The sequence below is a fragment of the Sus scrofa genome, chromosome 4, assembly GCF_000003025.6.
Source record: "Sus scrofa isolate TJ Tabasco breed Duroc chromosome 4, Sscrofa11.1, whole genome shotgun sequence".
In the NCBI taxonomy this organism is placed as follows: Eukaryota; Metazoa; Chordata; class Mammalia; order Artiodactyla; family Suidae; genus Sus; species Sus scrofa.
Window position 1 is genome coordinate 83,310,172 of NC_010446.5, and position 27,969 is coordinate 83,338,140.

General features: G+C 46.5%; 1 protein-coding gene and 2 non-coding genes across 5 annotated transcripts in view; 1 reads left to right on the forward strand and 2 right to left on the reverse strand.

Annotated features, from left to right (window-relative positions):
- Positions 4,910–4,981, forward strand: TRNAP-AGG. The gene has a single exon. It is a non-coding gene; the product is annotated as a tRNA-Pro (tRNA).
- Positions 5,682–5,753, reverse strand: TRNAP-CGG. Its single transcript has one exon. It is a non-coding gene; the product is annotated as a tRNA-Pro (tRNA).
- Positions 12,004–27,969, reverse strand: part of RCSD1 (RCSD domain containing 1) — an 81,928-nt gene continuing 65,962 nt past the window's right edge. For 2 of the 3 annotated variants that reach the window (XM_021088515.1, XM_021088513.1), the window contains 3 exons: positions 26,961–27,164; positions 24,154–24,792; positions 12,004–15,972 (listed from right to left, as the gene is read on the reverse strand). In XM_021088515.1, coding sequence (XP_020944174.1) covers positions 15,940–15,972; positions 24,154–24,792; positions 26,961–27,164 — 876 coding nt within the window. In that variant the 3' untranslated portion in view covers positions 12,004–15,939. The remainder of the gene's footprint in view (positions 15,973–24,153; positions 24,793–26,960; positions 27,165–27,969) is intronic. The other variant, NM_001244462.1, reaches the window with a different exon arrangement.

Sequence of the window (27,969 nt, forward strand, 5' to 3'; positions counted from 1 at the left end):
TCCTGCAACCTAGAGCACAAATGAATGGGGGGTTTGTTTGTTTTGCTTTTATCAACAAAATGTCCCTTAATTTATCAATAAAAAATTGGTTAGTTCTCCACCCTGACTCGGAAGTGCCTTGCCTGAGCCGGCTCCACTTGGTTATCTTGGCCCAGGACAATGTCTGCAACTTATTGGTTGCCCAGTAAATAAAGTGTTTGGAAGGGTCCTTCTGAGAGTAGCCCATGAAAGAGAGAAATGAGACAAGAGCACAAGAAAGATGATGGTGAAGGAAGAAAAGGAAAAACCCAGATAGGAGGCCAATAGTGTGAGTGAGGAAAACAAGTACTAGGCAGTTAGGAGAGAGTGGGGGAAGAGCGTGGTGAGAGGACCTAAATGCAGCCTCTCATTTCAGGATTTTGTCTAAAGTCAATCTTAGTAACACCTCTCCTGATTTGTTGCTGTTTTAGCCTGCTAGCCTTGCAGTACCACAAACTCATAATAATTACTTTAGCACTAGTGAGAGAAAACTGAAAACTACAAAGAGAGAGAGGGACCATTTCAATCTATTTCTCACTCAGCATGACCTTATGAAGTGTTTCTGGAATGCCATAGGTTGGAAAGAATACTAATATACAAGTGCATTAAGGAAGTTCCCATCGTGGCTCAGCAGAAATGAATCTGATTAGCATCCACGAGGACTCAGGTTTGATCCCTGGCCTCACTTAGTAGGTTAAGGATTCTGCGTTGCAGTGAGCAGTGGTATAGGTTGCAGACATGGCTTGGATCTCATGTGGCTGTGGCTGTGGCTGTGGTGTAAGCCTGCAGCTGTAGCTCCGATTTGACCCCTAGCCTGGGAACCTCCATATGAGGCCCTCAAAGGACAAAAAGAAAAAAAAAAGTGCATTAAGTGAGCAACTACTATGTGCTGTAGATGTACAATACCTAGACTTTACTCTGAAGAAGCACAGTCTACTAGTCAGTGTAGCAAGCAAGTACGTAATGAGATTTTTTTTCATGCTCTATGAGATCAAATAAAGGAGAGACCTAAGGCCAGCAGGGACAATGAGGTTCTCAAAAACACATGTAATGTGAAAAGCTTCTCCACTGACTGTGATGTATCTCAACACACATATTCTCTCTTCTGAGAACCACTGGCCCATGAGGTGTCTGGAAAAGATGCACAGAGGATGTAGCATTTGAGGTGGATTTTAATGGGTGAATAAAGTTTCACCAGAGGGAAACAGGAAAAGTCAACTCAGACACAAGAAAGAAGTACTAGGTGTAAAGGAATAGTGGATTAAGCTTGTGTGATTTGGGACTTCAGGGGTTTTAGGGTAGGAGAGAACACTGGAAAAGCAGGCTGTGGTTATATTTTAAAGAGCCTTGGATTGTCTTTATTCTGTAGGCAGTGTGTAGTGATGACAGGGAGGTGACAAATTCAGACCCATGTATTAAAAGGGTGACCCCTGCAACAGACAAGGCAAGAGTGAGGAGAGTACAAAATAAGTTATTGATAGTGATGATGGAGCGGACTATTGGAAAAACCATTCAGAATGACAAGACTGGGTATAAATTGGATGGGAAGTTTAAGCAAAGACAGATGTGACCTCCACTTTCTAGCCAGAGTGGAGAATGATGCTGGCAGTTAACCAAGACTAAAAACCCAGAAAGAGAACCTGGTCTGGGAGGAAAGCTAATAAGCAGGGCCCTGAACACAGCTTCAGGTGCTGAGAAGACCCAGATGGTCAATCAGAAGGCAGTTGGATACCTAGGCCTGGAGCCCAGGGAAGAAGAGAAGGGCTAATGTGAAGTTGAAGGCCTGCCATGGTGGCAAAGTGTTACCACACTAAACAATATCAGACCATTATTAATAAAATATTTGTTGAATGAACACATGAATGGTTTATTAAGTTAATCTAGATAAGTTACAAAGGAAAAAAAATGCCACTTTGCTTTAGCATAGTCCTTACATTGTGGTTTCTTTCTTTTTTTTTTTTTTTTTTTTTTGCCTTTTTGCCTTTTCTAGGCCTGCACCCGTGGCATATGGAGGTTCCCAGGCTAGGGGTCTAATTGGAGCTGGAGCTGCCGGCTGACACCACAGCCACAGCAACGCCAGATCCAAGCCGTGTCTGTGACCTACACCATAGCTCACGGCAACGCCAGATCCTTAATCCACTGAGTGAGGCCGGGGATCAAACCCACAACCTCATGGTTCCTAGTCGGATTCATTAACCACTGAGTCACAACAGGATCTCCACATTGTAGTTTCTGATCCTTCTGTAGAGATAGAAAATGGAAAACAAACAAACAAAAAACCCTCTGGATTTCAGCCACTACTGTGAGCCTGAGGGTCTTACTCAACAAACCTCCTCTTCTTCAGATACCTCCCTGGAAGCTATTTCTAGCTCACTCAGTCCAGACAATACAACCAGAATCAAATGAATCACAATCAGGTGGGAAGGTCCGTTTTGATGGGCTGCTGCCTTGGAAAGGAATGGTCTCCTTAGGGAGAATTTTCCCCACAGAGTCAATAAGAAGGAAAATCACGTGCAGAGTCCTCTCTGATAATGATTATCCATCAGCTAAGTAGGATCTATGTGCAGATCCATCAGCCTCACAGACTTCCTGCTTCGTGAGATGGACAATGGACAATAAACGCACTAGTGAGGAGCGGGGTTGCCTTGCGAACATCTCAAGGCTTTAAATTTTCTCTCAGTAGAGACCAGGTAAGAGGCACCCAGGAGCAGCTAGTTTTGGCAAATATATATGGGGAGAATCTTCTAGACCTGGAATTAATGGGAGAAGTTAGAAGAGAATGACAGGAACCAAAATTTCAAACATCTTTGTGATTGTGGTAGAATTCTCTTCCATCTCCTGTACTCTCCTGGCATTCTCTCCTGCCTTGTCTTTTAAGATCTGTGGCCAGGGGAAAATTGGAATGCTGTGTGATCTGCAGGTGGTGATAACAAGCCATTTCAGGAACACTGAGATTGAATGACTACCAGATCGAGTCCAAGATGAATCCCAGGCCATGCTGAGAAAGATTTACCTGGAGCTAAATTAGTTTCTTGAACATTTCTACAGAGAAAATATCTTCGTCCAGGAAAAGTGTGGCATTTTTGCTAGGACATTTTTGAAAATCTGATAGAGTTCTAGTGTCTCTGGGGTCCCTGGGCACAGAGGCACCAAATTGGGGAATATGAGTGATGGGGTCTTTATGGCTCATTGTATAGGAGAAGGTATGTCACCAGGCTGCTTCATTTCCTGTGGCGGGGATAAAATACTCCTCAAGGTTCTCAATCTCCCTGTGCCCTGCAACCACCTAAGTACTACTTCTGCTTCACCTATGAGGGAAGGAAGTGCCTCGGAAGAGGCATCGCAGACAATCCTCCTACCATGATAGAGGCATTTCTCACTCTGAGTTGGGCAATGGAGAGCCTAAGTTTTGTTACCCTCAGTCTTCCTGTATCATTGTTGGGAGAGCAAATGAGATATTCTGGTGGCACCGGCAGTGGAAAAAATGAATACTTTCAATGACTAGAGAGAAGGAGGAGGAAGAAAGAAGAAACCATAAAATGATAACTGCGGTAAATTCCAGTGGGGAAAGTGAGCATAGAGACAGACCTCTTATGAAAAGCCATGGAGGTTTTCAGAAATCTAAAGTGGTTACATTATTTTACCTAAGGAAGTTATTTTGTAGTTTCCCCTTTCTCTAGAGAAACAGAAAATTTTTAAATGTCCAGGGCCATTTGTTTTCCAGTTACGTTCTGATGAATAATCTGTGCAGGCATCTAGAACTAACAAACATTTTTAAAGTGTATTTTTATCCACCCTACCCTGGGCCCTAAGAAGGACTGAGAACTCAAGTTAGGACAGTTTCAAATAAAACAAAGAAGGGTAGTGACTGAATGGTAGAGCTCCAGAACTATAATTTACTGCTGTCAAGCCATAAAAACAACTTAGAGTGTGGCACATAGTGCTTCTAAATGTTTGTTGAATGAATAGCCATCAAATGAATGAATAAACTGATGAATGAATGGTGTAGGGAATCAAATTTTAAAAGAGATCTGTTTAGGATAGTCACCCTGTCTCCTTGTTTCCTATCTGGTTAGTTAATTGCTAGAGTGACAATGCGCAATTACTGATCGTCCAAGTACCAAAATTTGTATGTTTAAGGGATTTGAAATGAATTGCAGTCATTCAGCAATTATTCACTGAGCACTAGCTTTGCTAGCAAAAGCCTCAATGCTAAGTATTTAAAAATTTTAAATAAATAAGCTATGCCTTGAAGATATGGGGACAACCAGGCACCAACTGGTTGTCAATTAGTATTCAGTGCTGCTGTTGATGTCTTGTCCGCCAGTAAGTTATGATTAGAGGAGACAAGACTACAACCCAATTATATACTGCATACAATTGGTTTTAAATGTTAAGGGATTTGGGGAGGGAAGGTTAGAGTTTGGGATTTATGGAAAAAAGAGAGCGAGAGAGATTTTCTAGGTGAAAACAGTTTGAGGAAAAATACAGAGATGGGAATTCTCAAAGCTGGAAAAGTGGTGCTTTGAACACTAGAGTAAAAGGTGTAGGCAAGAAACCGACAATTTTGCTATTACTGGAAAGCGCAACATCCAGAATGTCCTTGCACCCCTTTCTGAGTGTAGGGAGAGAGTCTGAAATCCGCCTTCCACAGGGATATTGCCACACACTCACTGCAACTTATGAGCTATGAATATAAATAGAATTATAAATATCACACCGGAAGTGACACGGTTATTTTCTTTTGTGTTACTGATTTTCAAAGATCAAAAGGGAAAAGAAAATCGAAAACAGCTGAAAGATATAAACTCATTACACAGGCAACCACTTGGGGGCGCGGACCTAAGTAATTCCACCTTCCTTTGTGATGGCGGAAATAGAGCATCATCGCGGCTCGTTGGTCTAGGGGTATGATTCTCGCTTAGGGTGCGAGAGGTCCCGGGTTCAAATCCCGGACGAGCCCTCATTTATTTCTTTTCGTGAATTAATTGTAATTCTAAAGTTAATTTTACCACAGATCCATAAACGCAATAAATGCATGTCGGTGAAAAACACAAAACTGAGACTTAGAGCACATTTTACGTTCAAATGCAATTAAAAGACGTAACATGAACACGTAGAAAGTTTGCTAACAATGTTAATACTCTGCAAACGCTGTCCCCAACCCCGGCCAGTTCCAGAGTCAGCGCGTGTGTTAGTAACTGAGTTCCGATCGTGTTTAAACTTGCGCTCTCCAGCTATAATGGAAAAAATAAAAATCAGTAAAAATAAACAAACAAATAAATAAGTAAAAATAAACTTGAGTTCGCCTACGCACGTCGACCTGCAGAGCAGGGTGTAGGCCACCGCGGGAGGAGGACAGCGCGCCCCATCACCTGGGTCGCGCTAGTCCACGGCGCCCCCCTCCCGTTCGGAGTCTTCGAGGGGCGCCCAAGGAGTCCGCACGAGGCGTGTCTCTTTCCCAAGTATACGTGTTTTAAATGGTACGAGCATTTTCTTGCCTTCTTCTAGGATGTACAAATACCACATGTTATAGGCATTGCTCTCAGTGGATCCTTTACTTAAAACTACGGAGAGATTCGTGCTCGAGAACAGTTTCATTTCAGCCTCTAAATAGGCTGTGTGGGAAAAAGCTGGTTGGTTTTTAAGGAGAAAAAGAGCCTGGGCTCGTCCGGGATTTGAACCCGGGACCTCTCGCACCCGAAGCGAGAATCATACCCCTAGACCAACGAGCCGCTCTCGGCAAACGCGCTCCCGGCGCCTCCCTTCAGCCTTGCCCCGCCTCTGGCCGCGCTGCCTGGCTGAACCAGGTCGGCGACCTTTCTCTCGCTCTCCAGGCCTGGGGTCCGAAACCCTTCTCGCCACCCGGAAAGCGACCCGAAGGGACGCGCGTTTTGCCCAGCGGGACCAGCCGTATCACCCGCAGCCGAGGCTCTGCACCTCGGCCTGCGGCCATCCGCACACTATCGGGGAAGCCGCCCGGATGGCTCCTGGAGTGCTTTGGCGGCCGGGCGCTGGGAGCTGGGCTAGGAGGGCGCATGCAGGGCCCCTCGGACTTACCGGACGCCGCTGGCGCCAGTGCCCATTGTCTTCACGCCGCCTGTTTCGCTCCTTGAGGAGGGCTCCCGCCACCCTCCGTTCTCAGACCACCCTCAGTGCTCTCGGCCGCGTGCCCCATCCGCCTCCCCATCCCTGTCACCTGCGCGGCCGGGGGACAACGCTCGCGGGTGGGTGGGGCGGGAACGGCTGTGGAGGAGCGGGCGGCATATGGAGAGGGTTCACCTTATCCTTTGGAGGGAATGATGGGCCGCAAGAATTCTCAAAGGGAGAGTATTAACAGCTAACTTTTTTCGAAGGTTCATTTTGGGGTGGTGCACCCTTTTAAGCGCTTTGCATGTATTGAATTGCTTATTCTTCACAACGTGTCCCTTATGTACTCCTGTTATCCTCATTTCACAGGGAGGCCCAGAGACCTTAAGTAGATCTCTTAGGACCACACAGGAACAGGACCGTGGTCTTGGGAGGTGGGCTGAATGGGGAGGGTCTTGGCAAGTGCTGGGGAAGGAGGGGGCAGAGTTCGATGCCTGAGCAGCTGGAGGAGTGATAAAGGCAGTGGCAGTGGGCAGATCCTTTGCTCTGGCACCACCTCACCTCCATCCCCTACCGTTAATGGGGAAGAACAAGTCAGACTCCATCTTGGATCCGTTTATTTATTTTTTACTTTAACCTTCGTTTTTATTGTTTTTGGTACAATAAAACACTAAACGGATGTTTCCTATGGCTTACAATACACATAACGGCCCATCTCTGGGAGCTCTGCCTCCCATGCCGGAGGGTTACGCTAAAATACCTGTAAATTCACAGAAAAAATCCTGAACCCGCTCACCTGTGAATGGGTGCAGGAAAGACGAAATTAACACATCCGCTCCTGGCCAGAACCAGGAAATATTTGCAACAATTTAGCGCCTTCTTTTTTACTTTAACCTCTTCACCTCCCCCTCTTCGTTCTATTTGAAAAACTAGCATCCAATCCCCGGGGAAAGGTTATTTTTTGGGACACTGGTCCACCATCTTCCCCTTCTGATGAATAAAATCGCTATTCCTTGTCCCAACAACTGTCTCTCAATTTACTGGCCTGTCCTGTAGCAAGCAATAAGCTTGGACCCAGTGACACTACCTACACCCTTATGCCCGGCCTAAGGCCCCACTCCCAGTGATCAAAAGTGTAGGGTCTCCCACATGTAAGGTCTCTCTGCCTGGGGTCTTCAGCTAGTATTATCTGCTTTCTGCCTGCACTCCCTCTTCCCTCCCTGCCCCTACCTACTTGGATTCTCATTTCTCAAACCCTCTTCTATCCTTAGGTTACTTTGAATTCAGGGTCACTGGCATGCATTGCTCCATAGCCTGCTCAGTCTGTTCTCTGAGGATCCAGGTCGTGTTTTTGCCCCCTCACCTTTTGACTGAGAGCTCCCCATTTGCACCAGCCTCTCTGCTCTTCCCCTGCTTCCTTCCTTCCTCCTGACACTGAAACTGATAGTATTAACTGCCTGAACCAGAACACAGATTGGGGCTTGAACCCTTGTGCGGGGGACTCCAACCCAGCCTAAACCCAGATTGGTACTTGAATCCAAGATTTTACGTTAGAATCACTCACCCTGTGTCTGGACTCGCTGAGGTTCAGGTTCTTCATGTCTCCGTGCAGAAGGAATTCAGCGAGAGACAAAGTGATAGGCAAGAAATAGATTTATTAAGATAGGACATTTGCGAGAGATGCACTGGCAGGCACGGAAGCTCTGCCCCGAGGATCTGGTGGGCTACAGTTTTATCATCCAAGAGGAGTGGGGGTTGGAAAAACCCGCCTCTTCCTTTCTGGGAGTGGTAGCTCCTTAGTATCTGGTAAGGTGTGTATTCAAATCTGCAGAAGGGTGGTCCTCAAACTCTTGCCCTTGGTCTGAATATGAATGCAGGCCTCATCCCATCCCCCACCCAATGACACAAGGCAATTCGCAAGACTCCACTAACGAAGCAAAGCTGTCTTGTGCCTACGTCTTTTTTGAGCAATTTATTTATTTACAGCGATCTCCCAATGTCCCCTAAGTTACCCGTGGTCCTTTATTGAGACTTCTGAAAATACCTGTGTCTATTTCATCCCTATCAACACCAGTGGGCAGACATTAGGGATGCCACTGAATGATAGGCCAGCATCAGAGCTCACTCCCTTTTTGAGTGTGACAGGGGACATACGAGTGAAAACACTTTGAAACAAAGTGCAAAAGCTGGAAAACCTTTCCATAACCCAAACTGGACATGTGGAGACATTCCAGATCTCGGTTGCTCCCTGGAGTAGGAGGATGTGTCTAGGGTAGACAACTCTGCCTAAGCTTTCCATTTGCTTTTATGATAGGTAAATTGTTTATTGTCACCCTCTCCCTGTCTGAGGCCACTTTTCTTCCTCCTACTGAGCTAAGTTTGAGAGCTGGATTTTGCTTTTAACCAACCTACTCTTTTGAAGTTTGAAAATGGCTTTAGGAGGGTGAGGAAGGAGGGAGACCTGAGCAATCTAGGTTTTGCCCTCTGCCTTGAGACTGTACCTTCTAGAGGTCTCCCTCTGCCCCGGCTGAGCTGTACCCTGCCCCTAGGGGGCTCCTCTTCACTCCCTCACCAAGGCTGGAGAACTTTCTCCCTTTGCCCACATCCACTCTCAAGGTTTTTGTTGTTATTGTTTTGCAATTTCCCACATCTGATTTCCCAAAGCTTTTGAAAATGGTAGTATGTTAAAAGTACTATTGCATATAACAATTTTGACTTGGGGTCGGATGCGTGGAAGAGCAGAGATGAAATGAGAAATGACTAGGTCCGTTTGGGGATTAGAATAACCCTAGGATGTCATGGTTGATGCCTTGAAATTGTGAATGGCTTTTAAAATCACTGACGGTGAGGGATTGGTGCTTATTTTATAACTAATATTTGCCACTGAATTCTGACCCATTTGAGGCTTAAGCAGTGCAGACTTGGCTCTGACTTGGAATGGTCAGCCCTTAGAACTGAGAATACAATTTAATCACATGTGTCTGCCTTTCAAAAGAAACTTCCTGGAGTTCCCAGGTGGCCTAGTGGTTAAGGATTTGGGGGTGTGACTGCTGTGGCTCAGGTTTAGTCTCTAGCCCAGGAACTTTCCCATGCCAAGGGTGTGGCAAACAAAGCAAAACAAAACAAAAAAAAGAAAGAAAATTCTTGCATACTCCTTCCACATGACGGGCCTCAGGACTGTGTGCTGAGCCTTATTCGCTGCCTGTGGGGTTAGGCAGGAACTGATTCACAGGCCACCATCATTGTCCCCTGAGTAAGTTTGCTTTGACCCCTGCGAGCCGTGTGCTGATCTGCATAGAAACTTGGGTCAGATTTAACATTTGCATTTTTTTTTCCAGACTCCAGTCCAATAGCCTCAATGACTTCAGCTACTTTTTACTAATAACATTTCTATGTGGTTTCCCTCAGGGATCCTTTTTCAGAGGCTTATCTCATGCCTCCCCCTGAATTTCACAATCTCCTAATCATCAGGAATGAATTTTGCCTCAGATCTTTCATTTTTTAATAAAATGTTTTCACTTGTTTTAGGTTTTGAGAGGCATGAGGTCATAGAAGTCATAGAATCTGAAATCTAGATTGTGAAAAGAATTGCTTTTGAGGAGGACGCCTTTATTTACACCAGTGGATATTACTACCCCTCTGTTGTGTACTGATTCGGTCTTGCTCTGGATGTTACTGGATGAATAGAAGACAACGTGTGTATTGTTTTCAAGATCAAAATTGTTTTTGTTTATAAAGACATGTTCATGATAATATGTTACAAAAGAAAGACACACAATTACAAATAGTAAGATCTTAGGTTTGGAACAACAATGAATTAAAAATAAAACCTGCACAGGAGTTCTCTTCCTGGCTCAGTGGTTAATGAACCCAACTAACAACCACCAGGACGCAGGTGTGCTCAATGAGTTAAGGATCTGGCATTGCAGTGAGCTGTGGTGTAGGTCGCAGACGATGCTGGGATCCCGAGTTGCTGTGGCTCTGGCGTAGGCCCGTGGCTACAGCTCTGATCAGACCCCTAGCCTGGGAACCTCCATATGCCGAGAGTGTGGCCCTAAAAAAAAAAGAATAACAACAATAACAAAAGTACATACTCATTTAAAAACTTGCAGAAATCCATCAAATATTAACACTGGTTATTTCTGGGTAGTGGCATTATGAATACGTTTTTAAAATAATTTATAATTTACTTAAAATATTTTCATTTCAGAGTTCCCATCATAGCTCAGCAGTTAACAAATCCGAATAGCATCCATGAAGATGCAGTTTCCATCCTTGGCCTTGCTCATGGTTAAGGATCCAGCATTGCCATGAGCTGTGGTGTAGGTCACAGACGTGGCTTGGATCCTTCATTGCTGTAGCTGTGGTGTAGGCTAGCGGCTACAGTTCTGATTCGACCCCTAGCCTGGGAACCTCCATATGCCACGGGTGCAGCCCTAAAAAGCAAAAAAAAAAAAAAAAAAATTTTTGTTTAATCCACAAATGTTTAAAAATAAAGATGTACTGCTTTTATAGTGAGGAAAAAAAAGATAATTAACATTTTAAATCACAGAGGAGATGGGGAGTTCCTAAAAGTGCTCCTCATGCCTGGTAGAAAGAAAAGAGACACAGAATTAGAGGTGATGCAGAGCAGGCCCTTTTTGCCCTTTCCATCTCAGCCGCTTGCAGAGGTCGTTAGGAAGGCTGCTGCCACTGCTCCTGAAGGGCTAGGTGCATCCATGATGGGGCGGGCCTGGTACCATTCAGCAACCATGAGTTCCTTAGCTAGTCCAACAGTAGTGTTTGAGGTCCTATTATTTTCTTGTAGGGGAATGAGTATCTGCTTCTTGGTAATATCATCCTTGTGTACCAACCATATAATCATTCTAGAATCTTGTTTCTGAATGTTGGTTAAAATGCAATTCATGCCTTAAAACAGAAGCAGTTGATATATGTGATAACTGACATTATAGGTTTACCTAAGTTCATGTAATTTTTTCAGATTTTCATTTGATGAAATACGGTGAAATGCATTTCATTTCCCCCTGAAAAACCAGAGCCATCACTGCCAGGAGTGCCCCTTGGGGAATGCTAGCCTGTTTCCACCTCTTTCTTCTATATCCTGTTTCCCTTATAGCATCTGTGCCAGGACAAGGGCTTGTAGACCCCATGGGGAGCCCACAGCCCTCTAGGATGAGGAGGGAGAGGAAGGAGTTTCTTTGTTCCTGTTTTCAAAGTGGGTGGCTCCCTTTTTGGTGTGAGGAATTTAACACATTCTTTTCCTCCAAGGAGTCTCAAAAGAGCTTCTGCCCCATTAGACCACAGTTTGGGCCTCTCCAGAATTCCCACAGCTCTCCTCAGTTTTGAGGACAGAACTGGAATAAATGGTCTTCTCAGCCTCCATAGCCACTCTGGTCAAGATATCATGGGGCTGAATGGGAGCCTGACTTAACCCAAGCAAGATTGGGAAGTCAGGGATGTGTCACCTGCCCCTAGACTTTTGTGTACTTTGTACTGCTTTCTCAACCCCCTCTGGAAAGGCTTTCTAGAACCAACTCAAGGTGTAATCACAAAGGAGGCTTAATATAGTACCTTTCGCAGGATACGTGTTTCGACTGGAAAGGAAGACTAGAGCCAGTGGAATCAGTTGCTAATTATGACAATTCAGGCACCTGGTATCAGTGAGGGAATTTGGGGCAGCAATAGATGTTGAAAATAATCCTATTCCAGCTCTAAAATCAGTTCGATCGCTCATTACTTAACCAGTATTGTTTGGGTATCTGTAATATTGCTCACGAGGCACTGGCACCATGAAGAGGAACACAGACACTGATGGGACCCTCATGAGCTCCAGACTGGCTCTAGGCACAAAAATACATTATTCCATAAAAAATGAGACTGATTTTCTTCGGTGGCTTATGAAAACGAATTCCTTTTTATTTGAGTAGCTTACATTTGGCTCAGTGCTCTGTTTTTGTTTTTGTCTTTTTCTACCCAGCATCAATTTTTAGTGACAGCATGCTGATTTCACCTTGAGGCACCCCATGCTCCCATTCAGACCTTGCAGATGAAATAGAACTGACTCACCTAGCACCTGCCTCCAGGAGAAGGCAGTGACCAAGGGCCAGCCAATCTGATCTCGGCATCTCCTTAGGATTGGTTCCAGTGTGGATATATGGTCCCCAGGGAGCCTACAGAAAAACTTCGCAGGGTTTTTTCCCCACAGTTATTGGGGAAAAAATAAGCTCTTTCCATTGGGTTTGCAGGGTAGGAAAAGCCTGCTTGAGAATATGGCCAACATGGAGGAAAACAGCAATAACAGAGATTTCCAATAATGCTGAAGTGATTATATTTAGGTCTGTCCATGGATTATATCTATTACTCAATGTATAAGTAACTAGAGAGAGGAGGGAGAAAGAGAAAGATTCATAAGATACAGCTATCCTACACCGGCCAGTTTGCATTGGGTTCCTTTCATTAGCAGCTGAAGATCTTCGTTTATTTATTCAATTAGATTAAATGTTTACATTCCCAATACCCAAGTTGTATTGAACATTTGCACTCCCAATAATCAAAAGAAGACAATGAACTGGTTACCTGTCCACTCCTTTATTTCCTTATCTGACATATATTTATGTAGTGGCTAGTCGACTGCTCACAGGCCAAAGCTGGTCTGGTATACTGGGTCCTGCTCAGGGTGACCTCAGTTAGGAGAATGAGTTTGAGGTGCCTGGCCTCCTCCTCATGGTCATATCTGGTTACCCAGTTCCACATGCAGCTGAAACAGCATCATAGCCCCCTTTTGAATTTTGGCATTTTCCTTCGAAGCACTCAAATTTTCTTTTCCTTGCTCCCTCTCTGGAGAAAGGAAGGACACTAATTAATTAATTAATTAATTAATTATGTCTTTTGAGGGCTGTACCCAAGGCATATGGATGTTCCCAGGGTCAAATCAGAGCTGCAGCTGCTGGCCTATACCACAGCCACAGCAGCACGGGATCTGAGCTGCGTCTGCGACCTACACCACAGGTCATGGCAATGCTTTACCCCATTGAGAGAGGCCAGGAATAGAACCTGAATCCTCATGGGTACTAGTCAGGTTCATTACCACAGAGCCACAATGGGAACGCCAGGGATGCAATTTAAAATTCAAGGGAGACTGTGGAGTTCCTGCAGTGGGACAGCAGAAACAAATCCAACTAGGAACCATGAAGTTGCGGGTTTGAACCCTGGCCTTGCTCAGTGGGTTAAAGGATCTGGGGTTGCCGTGAGCTGTGGTGTAGGTTGCAGATGTGGCTCAGATCTGGCATTGCTGTGGCTCTGGTGTAGGCCAGAAGCTGTAGCTCTGATTCGACCCCTAGCCTGGGAACCTCCATATGCACAGGTGGGGCCCTAAAAAGACAAAAAAAAAGACCAAAAATAAATTAAAAAATTCAAGGGAGACTGCAAAGGCAGTGGAAGAATGATTCTGACACTTCTCTTTAGCCTTGTCCCTGTGAAGCATCAGTGTTTTCCTTCAAGCCTCTTAAGGAAGCCTAAATGAAAGCTTTCCTGGCCTGGCGATGACTCTGTACCACGTAAATGACTCTGTACCACCTAAGACATAAATAGATTTCTTTACTCCAAATTTGAAATTCCAGTCTCACCCATGGGATGCAACATGCCCAGAAAGGAGAGCAGTAAACAGCAAGGCTGCAGCACCAACAGGGAAGCTCAGGGTCCTGCCTGAGCTTCAAGCTTCTCAAATTCCCCACCAAGAGCCCCCATCACCAATAAAATCTGAGGATGGGGCCTCTGTGTTTGTTGGTCAATAATGTCACTAACAGGGAACTGGGGAGACTTTTGACCCCATCATGAATGCTCCTTCAGCGTCACATTCTTGTCATTTCTCATTGCTTCTTCATCTGCTACTGTAAGACATGGACCCTCCAGAAGAAAAAGAGTTTTATTTTTACATCTACATCCCATCTGTTCCTTTCCATTTTCTAGTAAGGGAAAGTGGCAACGTTCCCCTTTCACCACACACACCCACAGACATGCTCAGATTCACAAAACTCTTGCCCAGATATGTGCATGAATATATAAACAATCCAAAGACATATATAAATAAATCCATGTATTGTTTAGGGGGTATACACCTCTGTCAATAGACAGATGATTGATACGGTCTGGATCTTAAAATAACTGAAACACACGTCTCCCAAAAACTCTGCAAAAATACAAAGCTTATTACAGTATCAGTCTTCACTAGATTACAAGTTTTAGAAGCTGCATTCGATTTAAAAATAGTTTTTGGAAAAATATATCCCAAACATTAACACTATCCTGGAGTTAGAAAAACTGTAAATAGGGTGATAAATTGAGGTACCAGCGGTGAGATAAGGCCTTTGAGTCTGAGAGGCTACTTTCTGAAGTCAGAGTAGAGTGTGGTCTAAGAGACCTTCGAAAAAATGACTGCTTCACCCACCAAATCAGCATGTTGAAACACTGAAATACTCAAATCTGAGTAAGGACCATCTCTAAAAATTAAATATGTTTTGGATGAGCATCTTTCAGCTTTGAGTCTGAGAGGCTACTTTCTGAAGTCAGAGTAGAGTGTGGTCTAAGAGACCTTCAGAAAAACGACTGCTCCACTCACCAAATCAGCATGTTGAGACACTGAAATACTCAAATCTGAGTAAGGACCATCTCCAAAAATTAAATATGTTTTGGATGAGCATCTTTCAGCAGAAGTGGGTGAAGAGGGGAGCAGCTATGTCCGGAAAAGGGTTGCTGATGAATCTCCTGCATTCTGCAAATAGAACCCTTAAAGCAAGAGCTATCCCACCCCTCCCGAGTCCAGGAGGAGAGGCTGGGTTTCCACTCAAGTGGGGAAAGCCAGGAAGGACGGTCTCATTATGTACCTTGCACATCACGATGCTCAAAGCACCTCCCAAGAGGTACCTAATCCATGCTTGAGGGCCCCCTTCTGGAAGGGCAAGCTTCCTTCCCCCAGGATAAAGCAGAGGGCAGGCATTGCTCAGGTTGTCGTGCTCTGCTGCTTTCAGGAGGAGGAAATGTAGCCTGAAACCTGACACTCTGCCTCTCCAAAGGAGCTGCTCCCTGCCTCCTCCTCCTCAGCCAGTGAGCAGAGCTGCTTACCTCCCAGCATATCATCAACTAAGGAACTACCAGGCAGAGGGGAAAAGCTCCTGCTGCTGGAACGGACACATATTTTTTAATGTTTCAATAATTACCTCTTTTAGTGCAATGTTTTCAAAATCCATTGGCCGGTTTAAATTTGGACAGAGCTGAAAGGCTGTCTCGTAATTTACAGGATTTCTTACGCTCTTCCATAACTTACAGGGTTTCTATTTCCAGCGATACTCTTGTTTCTAGCCACCTGAAATGAGTTTTTACTTACATTTGAGGACTGTGAAAACTTTAGAACAGTAAAAAGGCTGTCCTTTTATGCAAAACAAATCAGATCAGCTCAATCCTAGTCCCGTTCTGAGGTCAGCGATAGAGATAGGTGGGTGTGGGCAGTGTCTGGGCTCCACAGGTGGACCAGTATCCCTGGGGAGTTGGCACCACTGCACATTGTTTTAAATACTTTTTTTTTTTTTTTAAACCACGTTCCATCAAGTGACACAAACTCAAGCTGATTGATAAAAGCCTGCTGCCCTCAGATCCAGTCTCAGCTGGTGATGGTGTGGAGGTCGGGAAACTGCAACCTGTCTTCAGGCTAACTCCAGACCCTCAGCCCAGTCCGCTTCTGCGATGGCTTCCTGTGCTGCTGCTCCTATCATTGCAGCTACTTCCAAAGGGATGGCTCGAGCAGCAGCTTCATCACGAGGCACCATATGCTCTTCTTCACATTTTAATTTCCTGGACAGGGGTGTTATCCTGTGAACAGAGAGGGAAGGAGCAAATTAGGAAGAGAGGAGGGAAATCTGGACACTTAGCCTGTTTGCTTGGGGATACTAGGTTGGGGAATAACAGTAATAATGATGCTATGTGCCTGCCATGGTTTTTCACATGTATCTGCTCATTCATTCCTCAAAGCAATATGGGCTTGGTACTTCTATTAGCCTTTTTTTTTTTTTTTCTTTTCGTCTTTTCTAGGGCCGCACCTGCAGCATATGGAGGTTCCCAGGCTAGGAGTCTAATCAGAGCTGTTGCTGCCGGCCTACGCCAGAGCCACATCAATGCCAGATCCGAGCAGCGTCTGCGACCTACACCGCAGCTCATGGCAATGCCGGATCCTTAACCTACTGAGCAAGGCCAGGGATCGAACCTGGAACCTCATGGTTCCTAGTCAGATTCATTAACCACTGCACCACGATGGGAACTCCAGCCCTGTTTTATAGTTGGGGACAATTAAGGCACAAAGAGGTCAAGTGACTTACCCCAGGTCACACAGCTAGTAAGTGGTGGAGTCAGAATTTTTTTTTTTTTTTTTGTCTTTTTAGGGCGGCACCCACAGCATATGGAAGTTCCCAGGCTAGGGGTCGAATTGGAGCTGTAGCTACGAGCCTACAGCACAGCTGCAGCAACACCAGATCCAACCTCCACCACTACTCATGGCAACGCTGGATCCTTTAACCCACCGAGCAAGGCCAGGGATTGAACCTGCATCCTCATGGGTACTAGCTGGGCTCGTTACTGCTGATCCACGACAGGAACTCCTGGAATCAGAATTTAAATCTGGGGACCAGAACTTGAGCCTTCAATGACTAGGTGACACTGCCTATTCCATGATGCTTGGCTTCTCATGTCCTCCCTGCCCTAGCTCTTTACTGCCTCACTCATTCCATTCCATCATCCTGAAACACTGCTCAAGAGTCTTTGGCAGCATAAAAATGGCAAAAGAACAGAAAGATTCAAAAATAAAAAACTAGAAGGACAGAAAAATTGCTATTTATTTAATGTTCACGCAGAGGGTATTACTCTGAAGCTCTTTCTGCACCAGGAGCTGTACCAGGCCTCGCCAACATCAGTTCTCTAGCTGAGAAACCGGGACATTTATGAATACCTCTACAGTGCGAAGTGTTCCTGTTGTGGCTAAGCGGTAAGGAACCCAACTAGGATCAATGAGGATGCAGGTTTGATCCCGGGCCTCGCTTAGTGGGTTAAGGATCTGGTGTGGCCGTGAGCTGTGGTGTAGGTCACAGATGTGGCTCAGATCCTGTGTTGCTATAACCGTGGTGTAGACCATCAGCTGCAGCTCTGATTTGACTCCTAGCCCTGGGAACTTCCACATGCCACAGGTGCAGTCCTAAATAGAAAAACAAACAAACAAAAACAACCACAGTGCAAGCTAGTATGTGATATAAGCCATCCTAAGGGATGACAGGTAGTGTGAGGAGCTGGGACAAAATTTTTTTTTTTTTGGTCTTCTTAGGGCCAAACCCAAGGCATATGGAGGTTCCTAGGCTAAGGGTCAAATCGGGACTGTAATTGCTGGCCACAGCCACAGCCACAGCAAAGAGGGATCTGAGCCGCATCTGGCCTCCACCACAGCTCACAGCCATACCAGATCCTTAACCCACTGAGCGGGGGCAGGGATCGACCAGCATACTCATGGATACTAGTCAGATTTGTTTCCACTGAGCCACGATGGGAACTCCAGGGACAACGTTTGTTGTCAGAACAATCAGAGAAGGCCTACAAGAGGAGAGAGTGCAGTGAGAGGACCTCTGGTGGTGCAGGCACTTCAAGCAGAAGGGACAGAGGGAGCCTGGAGTGGGTGAGAGGATGCGTTGCTTATCGTGGAGCAGTGGGTGATGGTGGCCCTGGCCCCATCATGGGGGACAGGCAAAGGCTGGAGATACCCACAGAGTTCAGCATGCAGGAGTGTGAACTCAATTTTCCAGTGGTAGGGGTTTTGGGTGGGAGAGTGGCATTTCCAGGAAGATGAATATGGTGCTACTGTACTGGGTGGATCTGGAGACCAGGAATGCCATTAGGAGTGAGTGGTGATTGCAGAGATACGGAAGAAGGGGGGCACTGGGCTCAGGACAGCGGAGATGGAGGGGAAAGGGTGTGAAAGGCCCTCAGCAGGAAATTTCAGAAGACCTGGGGTCTGATTAGGTATGGGAGGGGAGGGGACAAAGATAAAGAAGAAAACTAAGTACCTCTTGAGCAGAGGTGGGTAAAGGCTAGCAAAGGGATTGCAGGTTTCAGCTGAATGGAGTGAAGACCTGGAAGAAACAAAGAGAACAGGAGTCTGGTTTGGGAAATGCAGAGTGTGAGGGACGGATGGGCCTCCGAGCTTGGAGGCCTGTCAGTGCATAGTCAGGACTGCGGTCAGAGCCTGCCTGGTGCAGTCGGAGGGGTCCGATAGGTAATGGTGAGGACCAGGTTACTGACAAAAGGAGATGAAGCCTGGGAGTGGGGGCCAGAGGAGACCACTGTGGTCCGGATGTGGTGACTGCCCTAGGAGGTAGGGAGGCAGGGAGGGGACCGGAGCAACCCAGCCACACAGAGGCTTAAGGAAGGAGGTGGTTTCAAGGGCAGGTTGCCGGGGTCAGCTGCGTCACAGAGGTGAGGATGACAAGAACCGAGATAATGACTGGTCTTTGGTGGCTGTGAGGGCATTCGTGAGCTTCAAAGTCATTGCTAAGAGCAAGACCATAAGGGGAAACAAATGAGAGGGAGGCAGAGAGGATTGTGGGCGAGGAGGTGGAAAGCAGAGTGGAGAAGGGATATGTATATTTAGCAATTAAAAAAAAAATACATCTTTTAAAAAAATAACCACAGCTTAGTCCATCGAATCCAAATAGGACTGAAAATATGAACACTGAGTTGTTTACGGTGATGATGCTTATTAAGGAGAGAGGTGCAAAGAGGGAAATGAGGGTAGAGATTCAAAACTCGGCCTTGAAGAAGTTCCCGTCCTGGCTCAGTGGTTAACGAACCTGACTAGCATCCATGAGGACGCAGGTTTGATCCCTGGCCTCACTCAGTGGGTTAAGGATCTGATGTTGCCATGACCTGTGGTGTAGGAACCTCCATATGCTGCAGGTGGGGCCCTAAAAAGACAAAAAGAACAGGAGTTCCCGTCGTGGCGCAGTGGTTAACGAATCCAACTAGGAACCATGAGGTTTCGGGTTTGGTACCTGCCCTTGCTCAGTGGGTTAAGGATCCGGTGTTGCCGTGAGCTGTGGTGTAGGCTGCAGATGCGGCTTGGATCTGGCGTCGCTGTGGCTGTGGTGTAGGCCGTCAGCTACAGCTCCAATTAGACCCCTAGCCTGGGAACCTCCATATGCCGTAGGAGTGGCCCAAGAAATAGCAAAAAAAGACAAAAAAAAAGAAAAAAAGACAAAAAAAACCAAAAAAAAAACTCATAAACAAAAAGGATTTACTTTATAGCACGGGGAATATAGTCAATATCTTTCAATAACCTACAATGTAAAGAGTGAAAAAAAAACAACATAAATATATACATGTATATACATATAATTGAAACACTTTGCTGTACAACTGAAACACACTGAAAATCAACTATACTTCAATTTTTAAAAAAGGAAAAAAATTTATTCTCTATACTTCTATGTTGCCAAAATCTTTAAAATGAGAATGTATTCAATGCACTGTAGAATAAAAATTATTCCAGGCAATTTAACCAGTAATTTTATTTTATTTTACTGCTTTTTAGGGCTGCACCCACGGCATATGGAGGTTCCCAGGCCAGGGGTCGAATAGGAGCTATAGCTGCCAGCCTACACTGCAGCCACGGCAAAGCAAGATCCTTAACCCATCGAGCTGGGCCAGGGATCGAACCCGAGTCCTCATGGATACTAGTCAGATTTGTTAACAACTGAGCCACAAGGGGAACTCCCTAACCAGTAATTTTAGACATAGGCCAGTTGGAAAATGATTCTAACACATTATTACTTAAGTCATTAATGTATTAATTGACATTAATTAAACAAAAATAGACAAAAATAGTAGAAAGTCTATGCTACGTCTGCTTTCTTTTTGTGGCTGCGGCATGTGTGGCATATGGAAGTTCCCAGGCTAGGGGCTGAATCAGAGCTGCAGCTGCTGGCCTACGACACAGCCACAGCAGAGCAGGATCCAAGCTGAGTCTGGAAACTATTCCATAGTTCATGGCAATATCAGATCCTTAACACACTGAGCAAGGCCAGGGATCAAACTGGCATCCTCGTGGATACTAGTCAGGTTCATTACAGCTGAGGCACAACAGGAACTCCTGTGCCTACTTCTATTTTAAAACTACGATCTGAATCTAGGAGTTCCCGTCGTGGCTCAGTGGTTAATGAATCCGACTAGGAACCATGAGGTTGCGGGTTCGATCCCTGCCCTTGCTCAGTGGGTTAAGGATCCGGCGTTGCTGTGAGCTGTGGTGTAGGTTGCAGACATGGCTCAGATCCCACGTTGCTGTGGCTCTGGCGTAGGCCAGTGGCTACAACTCCCATTCAACCCCTAGCCTGGGAACCTCCATATGCTGCAAGAGCAGCCCAAGAAATGGCAAAAAGACAAAAACAAACAAACAAACAAAAACAAAAAAAACCTACAATCTGAATCTATAGATCAGACCTTTGTTCACCTTATCAAACTTTGCCAATTCCTCAGGAAAAGTAAATAAATTGAAATACCCTAGTGAGTAGCATATTTTTTATTGGTATGCTGCAAGGGAAAAAGGGAAAGTTTAGATGTATAGTTTCTGGAAAAGATATATTTTCAACTAAATCTTTTTTTTTTTTTTTTTGTCTTTTTGTTGTTGTTGCTATTTCTTGGGCCCCTCCCGCAGCATATGGAGGTTCCCAGGCTAGGGGTTGAATTGGAGCTGTAGCCACTGGCCTACGCCAGAGCCACAGCAACGCAGGATCCGAGCCGCGTCTGCAACCTACACCACAGCTCATGGCAACGCCGGATCGTCAACCCACTGAGCAAGGGCAGGGACCGAACCCGAAACCTCATGGTTCCTAGTCAGATTCGTTAACCACTGCGCCACGACGGGAACTCCTCAACTAAAAATCTTTTTACTGTTTATTTGGCACCTCAAACACACACCTATCTCTATCCTTGTATATTAAAGAATTTAATATACTAAATCCTAAAGAATTTTTTCAAGAATTTTATAATATTCTCCAATTAAATCTCCTTGGGAGTAGAAGTGTGTGTGTGCTCATTGCAAACACAAACATACACGCACACTACAGCTAGTACAGTGTTCTGCATATTGTGAGAATCTGACGTGCAATTAAATGAGAAATTAGACGCTGTTAAGCTTTTGTAAACAGGTAGCACCTTTCATTTAAGTAATAAAACCAGGAGTTCCTGTTGTGGCTCAGCGGAAACGAATCTGACTAGCATCCATGAGATGCAGGTTTGATCCCTGCCTTTGCTCAGTGGGTTAAGGATCCAGCGTTGCCATAAGCTGTGGTGTGGGTTGCAGATGCAGCATGGATCCAACTTTACTATGGCTGTGGTGTAGGCCGGCAGCTGTAGCTCTGATTAGACCCCCTAGCCTGGAAACTTCCACAGATGTGGCCCGAAAAAGAAAAAGAAAAAAGAAAAAGAAAACGGTGTCTTAAAAATAAAAAATTCAATTTTTTTTACTATTACTATATTAAAGAAAGCTTAATGAACATTTAAAAACAACAGGTTTACGACCTGAACACTACCGATTTGGATCATAAAAATACAGCCACAGAGAAGAAGGGCTGGAAGGATGTACACATGGCAGCCCTATGCAGTTCAGGCACATCCTAAACAACAGCTCTCAGATGGCATTTTTGGAAAGCCACAGGCTCTGAATCTGTTCAGCCAATTTTGTACTTACAAATTACTTCATTTAGTCATTTTAAGGATCTAGATATTTACCATGGTAAAAACCACACAAAACAAAACCCAAATCGTTAAGGATCCAGCATTGCTGTGAGCACTGGTATAGGTCACAGATGCAGCTTGGTTCTGGCGTTGCTGTGGCTGTGGCATAGGACAGCAGCTGTAGCTCCAATTCAACCCCTAGCCTGGGAACCTTCATGTGTCGCGGGTGCGGCTCTAAAAAGCAAACAACAACAACAACAACAACAACAACAAAAACAAACCCCAAATCATCCATGGTTGGGTCACAGGGAAGGGGAAAGTCAGGGAGAGCCCAGGCAGGGCCTCACAGAGGGTTTGGAATCTTTGTTTTGAAGCCCTGGAAAGCCACGGGAAAAGGGGGTACTGGGTTGTATTCCCCCCTAAAGGTAGGTTCAATCCTGATCTGCACACCACCCCCCTCCACCTGCCCCCGGCCCTGTGAATGTGACCTTATTTGGAAAGGGAGGCTTTGCAGATATAATTAAGGATCTCAAGATGAGATCATTCTGGTCTAAGGGTGAGTCCCCATCCAATGATTGGTGACCTTACAAGAGAAAGGAGAGAGAGTTTTGAGACAGAGGCAGAGGTTGGATGATGAGTCTACAAGCAGAGTGACAGAAGCAGGAAGAGGCAAGGGAGGATTCCCAGGGTTGCTGGCAGCCCCCAGAACTTAGGGGACAGGCATGGAATGGCCTCTTTTTCGGGGCTATGGAGGGAACCAACCCTGACAAGACCCTGACTTTGGAGTTTGAAGCTGCTAATTTGTAGGAATTTGTTATGGCAGCCCTAAGAAACTAACACAGGAGGTGTGTAATTTTAGCAATGAGTGAACACACATACACACACACACCCTCTGGTTGCTGTACAGAGAATGATGACTATGCAGGCAGAAAAAGTAGAAGGTGGAAGCAGGAATCCAGAGAAGAGGTGATCCAGTCAGAAGCTGATGGTGGCTTGAGTGAATAAATGAATGAATGAACTAACGAGAAGGGAAGAGGGAAACACCGGAGGCTGACTTTGTTGATGAGACTGTACGGGGTGGTGATAGGGGTGTGGACAGAGAACTTTTCTTGTGGAACTTCTAAGTCTCAACAAAGCTGGTCCTGCTCCTGCATCACAGGTAGGTGAATTCAAGGTGGGCTTCCCGGGAGTGGTGGGAGAAGCCAGGTGAAAGGCCAGTGAATGTGGGCCCAGCAGGAGGGAAGGGACCAAGACCTGTGCATGGATGGAACATAAAGCCTCCTTTAAGGGACCAATGCAAAAGCCGCCTTTGCCTGGAAGCTCCTCTCCTCCAGCATTCTCCACATGTAAACTGTTTTTCTGATTTCTGTGCCAGGCTGCCCTAGGAGAAGCCCCGCCCATTGCTATGCCTTTTTTTTTTTTTTTTTTGTCTTTTTGCCTTTTCTAGGGCCACTCCTGCAGCATATGGAGGTTCTCAGGCTAGGGGTCAAATCAGAGCTGTAGCTGCTGGCCTATGCCAGAGCCACAGCAACTCGGGATCGGAGCCTCATCCGTAGCCTACACCATAGCTCACGGCAAGCCGGATCCTTAACCCACTGATGCAAGAACAGGGATCAAACCTGCAACCTCATGGTTCTTAGTCGGATTCGTTAACCACTGAGCCACGACGGGAACTCCCTGCTATGCTTTCTTTAATGTGCCCTAAGGAGCTGGTCTCATGCGCTAGACTGTAAGGGATTTTTTTTTTCTTTTTAGGGCACGACTGTGGCACACTGGGGTTGAATTAGAGCTACAGCTGTTGGCCTACACCACAGCGATCTGAGCTGTGCCTGCGACCTACACCACAGCTCAGGGCAATGCTGGATCCTTAACCCACTGATCGAGGCCAGGGATCGAACTTGCGTCCTCATAGATACTAGTGGGGTTCTTAACCCGCTGAACTACAATGGGAACTCCTAGACTGTGAGTTTAATATGGAAAGGAGCACCCCCTTTTCCTTTCAGAACCCCCAGTACAGCAAGGCCAGCCCAGGATGCTGCCACGGCAGGCCTGTCACACCCAGAAGGGCTTCAGACCTCCAAGGCAGCACCAAGAAAGAGAGCATGAGACACGCTTCCCCTTCTGGTCCTTTTGTCCCCTCCCCCAGGGATAGCTGGTCTCACTCTGGTGCCTTTGTTACTGCACACCCAGCTGATGGTGATGGAGCATAAGGAACAGGGGAGGGACAAAGGATGCGCTGGCCTGGCCCTGCCCTGTCAGGGTTGGGGGACAAGCTGGGCCACCTACCTCTGTCTTGAGAACCTCACTGCTGGTGTCCGGCTGGGTATGGCTGGTGCCAGGGTTGCAGCCTGGCTCAAGGCCGGTCCCCTCATCTTGCTTTTCCATGCTGGTCTCCTGCTCTGAGCTGTGGCCCCCCTCCACTTCTCCAGGGAGACTCTTCTTCGGAGTCTCCTCTGCCCCAGCTCCCTCCTCCGGCCCCTTTGTGTCTGGGCCCCTCTGTCCGGGCTCCTCCTCTCCACTTGCCGCCTTCTCCTTCACCTCTGAGGGCTCTTCCGTCTGCCCTCCAGCTGGTTTCTCCTCCGTGGGACTCCCACTTGCATCCTCTCTTTCTGGGCTGGAGGCTTGGGCTGGACGCTGGCCTGCCCCCTCCTCGGAGTTCCCCATGGCCTTCTCGGGCTGCTGGGCTTTCTCTGCCGCCCTGCCCTTCTCCTCTGGCTTCTCTGTCCTGCTGGACATCCGGCTCTGAGGAGGGGATCCTGGGGCCTTGCCCTTGGCTGGGAACACCTCATCCCCGTTTTCTTCCTTGGCACCATTCTCCTGGGAGGACTCCACTGCCCTGAAGTCCCCCAGGTCCCCACAGTCCGACTGGGACCTTCGGAATCGCCTGGAGGGAGGGCGCCTTTTAATGGAGCCCCTCGTCCGCACCTGGAAGAAAAGGTCAAGGAAAATGATCTCACCTGTGGAAAAGGCCAAGGGGAGGACCATGTCTTCTTTTAATGCCAGGTTCATGCACTGCTTCGCAAGCCCACCTGAGGATTATTTGATTTTCAAGGAATATGTACCATCCATTGCTGCTTTTTTTTTTTTTTTTTTTGGTCTTTTTTCTAGGGTAGCACCCACAGCATATGGAGGTTCCCAGGCTAGGAGTCTAATCAGAGCTATGGCTGCTGGCCTACGCCAGAGCCACAGCAACGCAGGATCCAAGCCGTGTCTGTGACCTACATCACAGCTCATGGCAACGCCAGATCCTTAACCCACTGAGCAAGGCCAGGGATTGAACCCGCAACCTCATGGTTCCTAGTCGGATTCGTTAACCACTGCGCCACAACGAGAACTCCATTGCTGTTTATTATAGGTCAATGCCCTACAGGATTGTGGGATTACATGTTAACGGCAGATTTTGTGTGTGTGAAGATGAAAATGTTTTCTATTATAAAAGGTAATGTATGATTTTATTGGCCTGTAAAACACCAATCAATTTGGTGTCTGACAGCAATTTTAACATCTGTCCTTTTTTTTTTCTTTTTGGCCGTGCCCTCAGAGACCAGGGATCAAACTTGTGCCACAGCAGTGACAACACCAGATCTTAACTGCTAAGTTCCCACCAGGGAACTCCAAATTTGTTTTTTGTTTGTTTGTTTTGTCTTTTGTCTTTTTAGGGCCACACCCATGGTATATGGAGGTTCCCAGGCTAGGAGCTATAGCTGTCAGCCTACACCAGCCTATGCCACAGCCACAGCAATGCTGGATCCTTAACCCGCTGAGCGAGGCCAGGGATCGAACCCACAACCTCATGGTTCCTAGTCAGATTCATTTCTGCGGTGCCATGACAGGAACTCCCCTTTGGGTGTTCTTTGAATGAGCATTACCATCCTATAGGTTTCCTTGTAAATTAACAAGTTGGAGAAAATCTCTATTTTGAACAAAAGTCATGTTTTAAGAGTTCCTGTTGTGGCTCTGCAGGTTATGAGCCTAACTAGTACCCATGAGGACGCAGGTTGGATCCCTAGCCTTGCTCAGTGAGTTAGGAGTCCAGCATTGCTGTGAGATGTGGTGTAGGCCGGTGGCTGCAACTCCGATTGGATCCCTAGCCTGGGAACTTCTATATGCCAAGGGTGCGGCCCTAAAAAAACAAACAACAGGAGTCATGTTCTGTTGGTGGTGGTGGGTTTTTGTTTTTTGTTTGTTTGTTTGCTTGCTTTTTAGGGCCACACTGGAGGCATATGGAGGTTCCCAGGCTAGGGGTCCAATCAGAGCTACACCACAGCCATAGCAACGCAGGATCCTTAATCTACTAAGCGAGGCCAGGGATCAAATCTGCAACCTCATGGTTACTAGTCAGATTCTCTTCTGCTGCACCACAACAAGAACTCCAAAAGAGTCATGTTTTAACATTTTGAAAATTCTCTGACAAAGGTGAACCCAACAGAGAAGAGGGTTAGGGGCCTGTAGGAGGCCTCACCCCACTACAGGGACCTTGTGGGTGTGGAGTCAGACAACTGGTGACTAGCCTCCCCCCATCCCAGCTCAGCCCTCCCCACCTCCCCAAAGCTGGCTAACCCTGGGAGGCAGGTCCACCTGTAGCAGAAGCCACGCCTTAGAAGCACCGAACAGAGCTGCCAGAAATCATTTCCTCTCTGTGAAGTGTGTGAACCTCAGAACCAGGCCTCACCTCTGTCCGCTGGACTTTGTCACAAGTTCAATGGGCCTGTTTATATGGATGGCCTACTTAAGTGATGTGTCCTTTAACAATTTCTGTGCAAATTAGCCTGCCAGGCAGGCTAGGTGGGTGCTAGACTTGTTAAAAAACAGTTCTGGGAAGTTCCCGAGTGTCACAGTGGGTTATAGATCTGGCGTTGCTGCAATTGCAGCGCTGGCTTGATCTCTGGCTGGGAACTTCCATGTGCTGTGGGCATGGCCAAAAAGCCCCCAAACAAACAAACAAAAAAACCCCAAACCCCACCAAAACCCAGCTCTGACTACAGCTCAGATGTGTCCTCCTTTTTCCAGGACAGCAGGGTGGAGATAATTCAGGTTTGCACAGTTCCCACATTTCCACCGACACACCACAAGGCTTAGGACCCAGACCTTACCTTGTTGTAACAGGGCAGATGGCTGCCTTCAGGAGGCTGGTCGAAGCTGACGGGTGGTTCCTCAGGCTCACTGGCCCGAGAGCGCACGCCAGGGCTGCTGGGGGTAGAAGGTGGGCTGTGAAATGGTGACACCATGGCCTTAAGACCAGGACTCTTGGGTGATGCCCCAGGCAGCAGGGCAGCTGGATCAAAGGCTAAATTGGCCTGTCAGGAAAAGATGAAGAATTTCAAACAAGGGTGAGAAGATGAGAATTTCTACCTTAGCCTGTTGGTTACCTGGCCTCCCCTTGCTAACCCACTATCCACTGTCAATTCAGAACCTGCTCCTGGAAGCACATCCTGCTCCTGCAGTCTATCCCTTGCTACCTAGCTTCCCCAGGCTGCATTCCAGAATGTCCAGGAAGTATTGATTTGATCCTATAAAAATGCATTGGAACAGGAGTTCCCATCATGGCGCAGTGGTTAGTGAATCCGACTAGGAACCATGAGGTTGCGGGTTCGATCCCTGCCCTTGCTCAGTGGGTTAACGATCCAGCGTTGTCATGAGCTGTGGTGTAGGTTGCAGATGCGGCTCAGATCCTGTGTTGCTCTGGCGTAGGCCAGTGGCTACAGCTCCAATTGGACCCCTAGCCTGGGAACCTCCATATGCCGTGGGAGCGGCCCAAGAAATGGCAAAAAGACCAAAAAAAAAAAAAAAAAAAAAAAAAAGCATTGGAACAGTCCTGATTTGTAGACAAAGAGCCAAAGCTAGCACCTGCAGGCTCCAGGATCTCATGCTAAGTCAGCTTCCTTTACCATCTTTCAGAGTCAATAGTAGTTACTGCTTCCTGGATGCCTACTCTTTGCCAGACTTGTGCCATTTCCCCCTCTACAGCAACCCTAAATGTTCAGTTCTGATCTCATTGCACGAATTAGCAAAGCATTTAAGGAATCCACCCTGGGACGCAAGCCAGGTCTGTTTGTCCCTCAGCCTCCAAGTATAGGGTCTCCCTTGGTAGATGACAGGAGT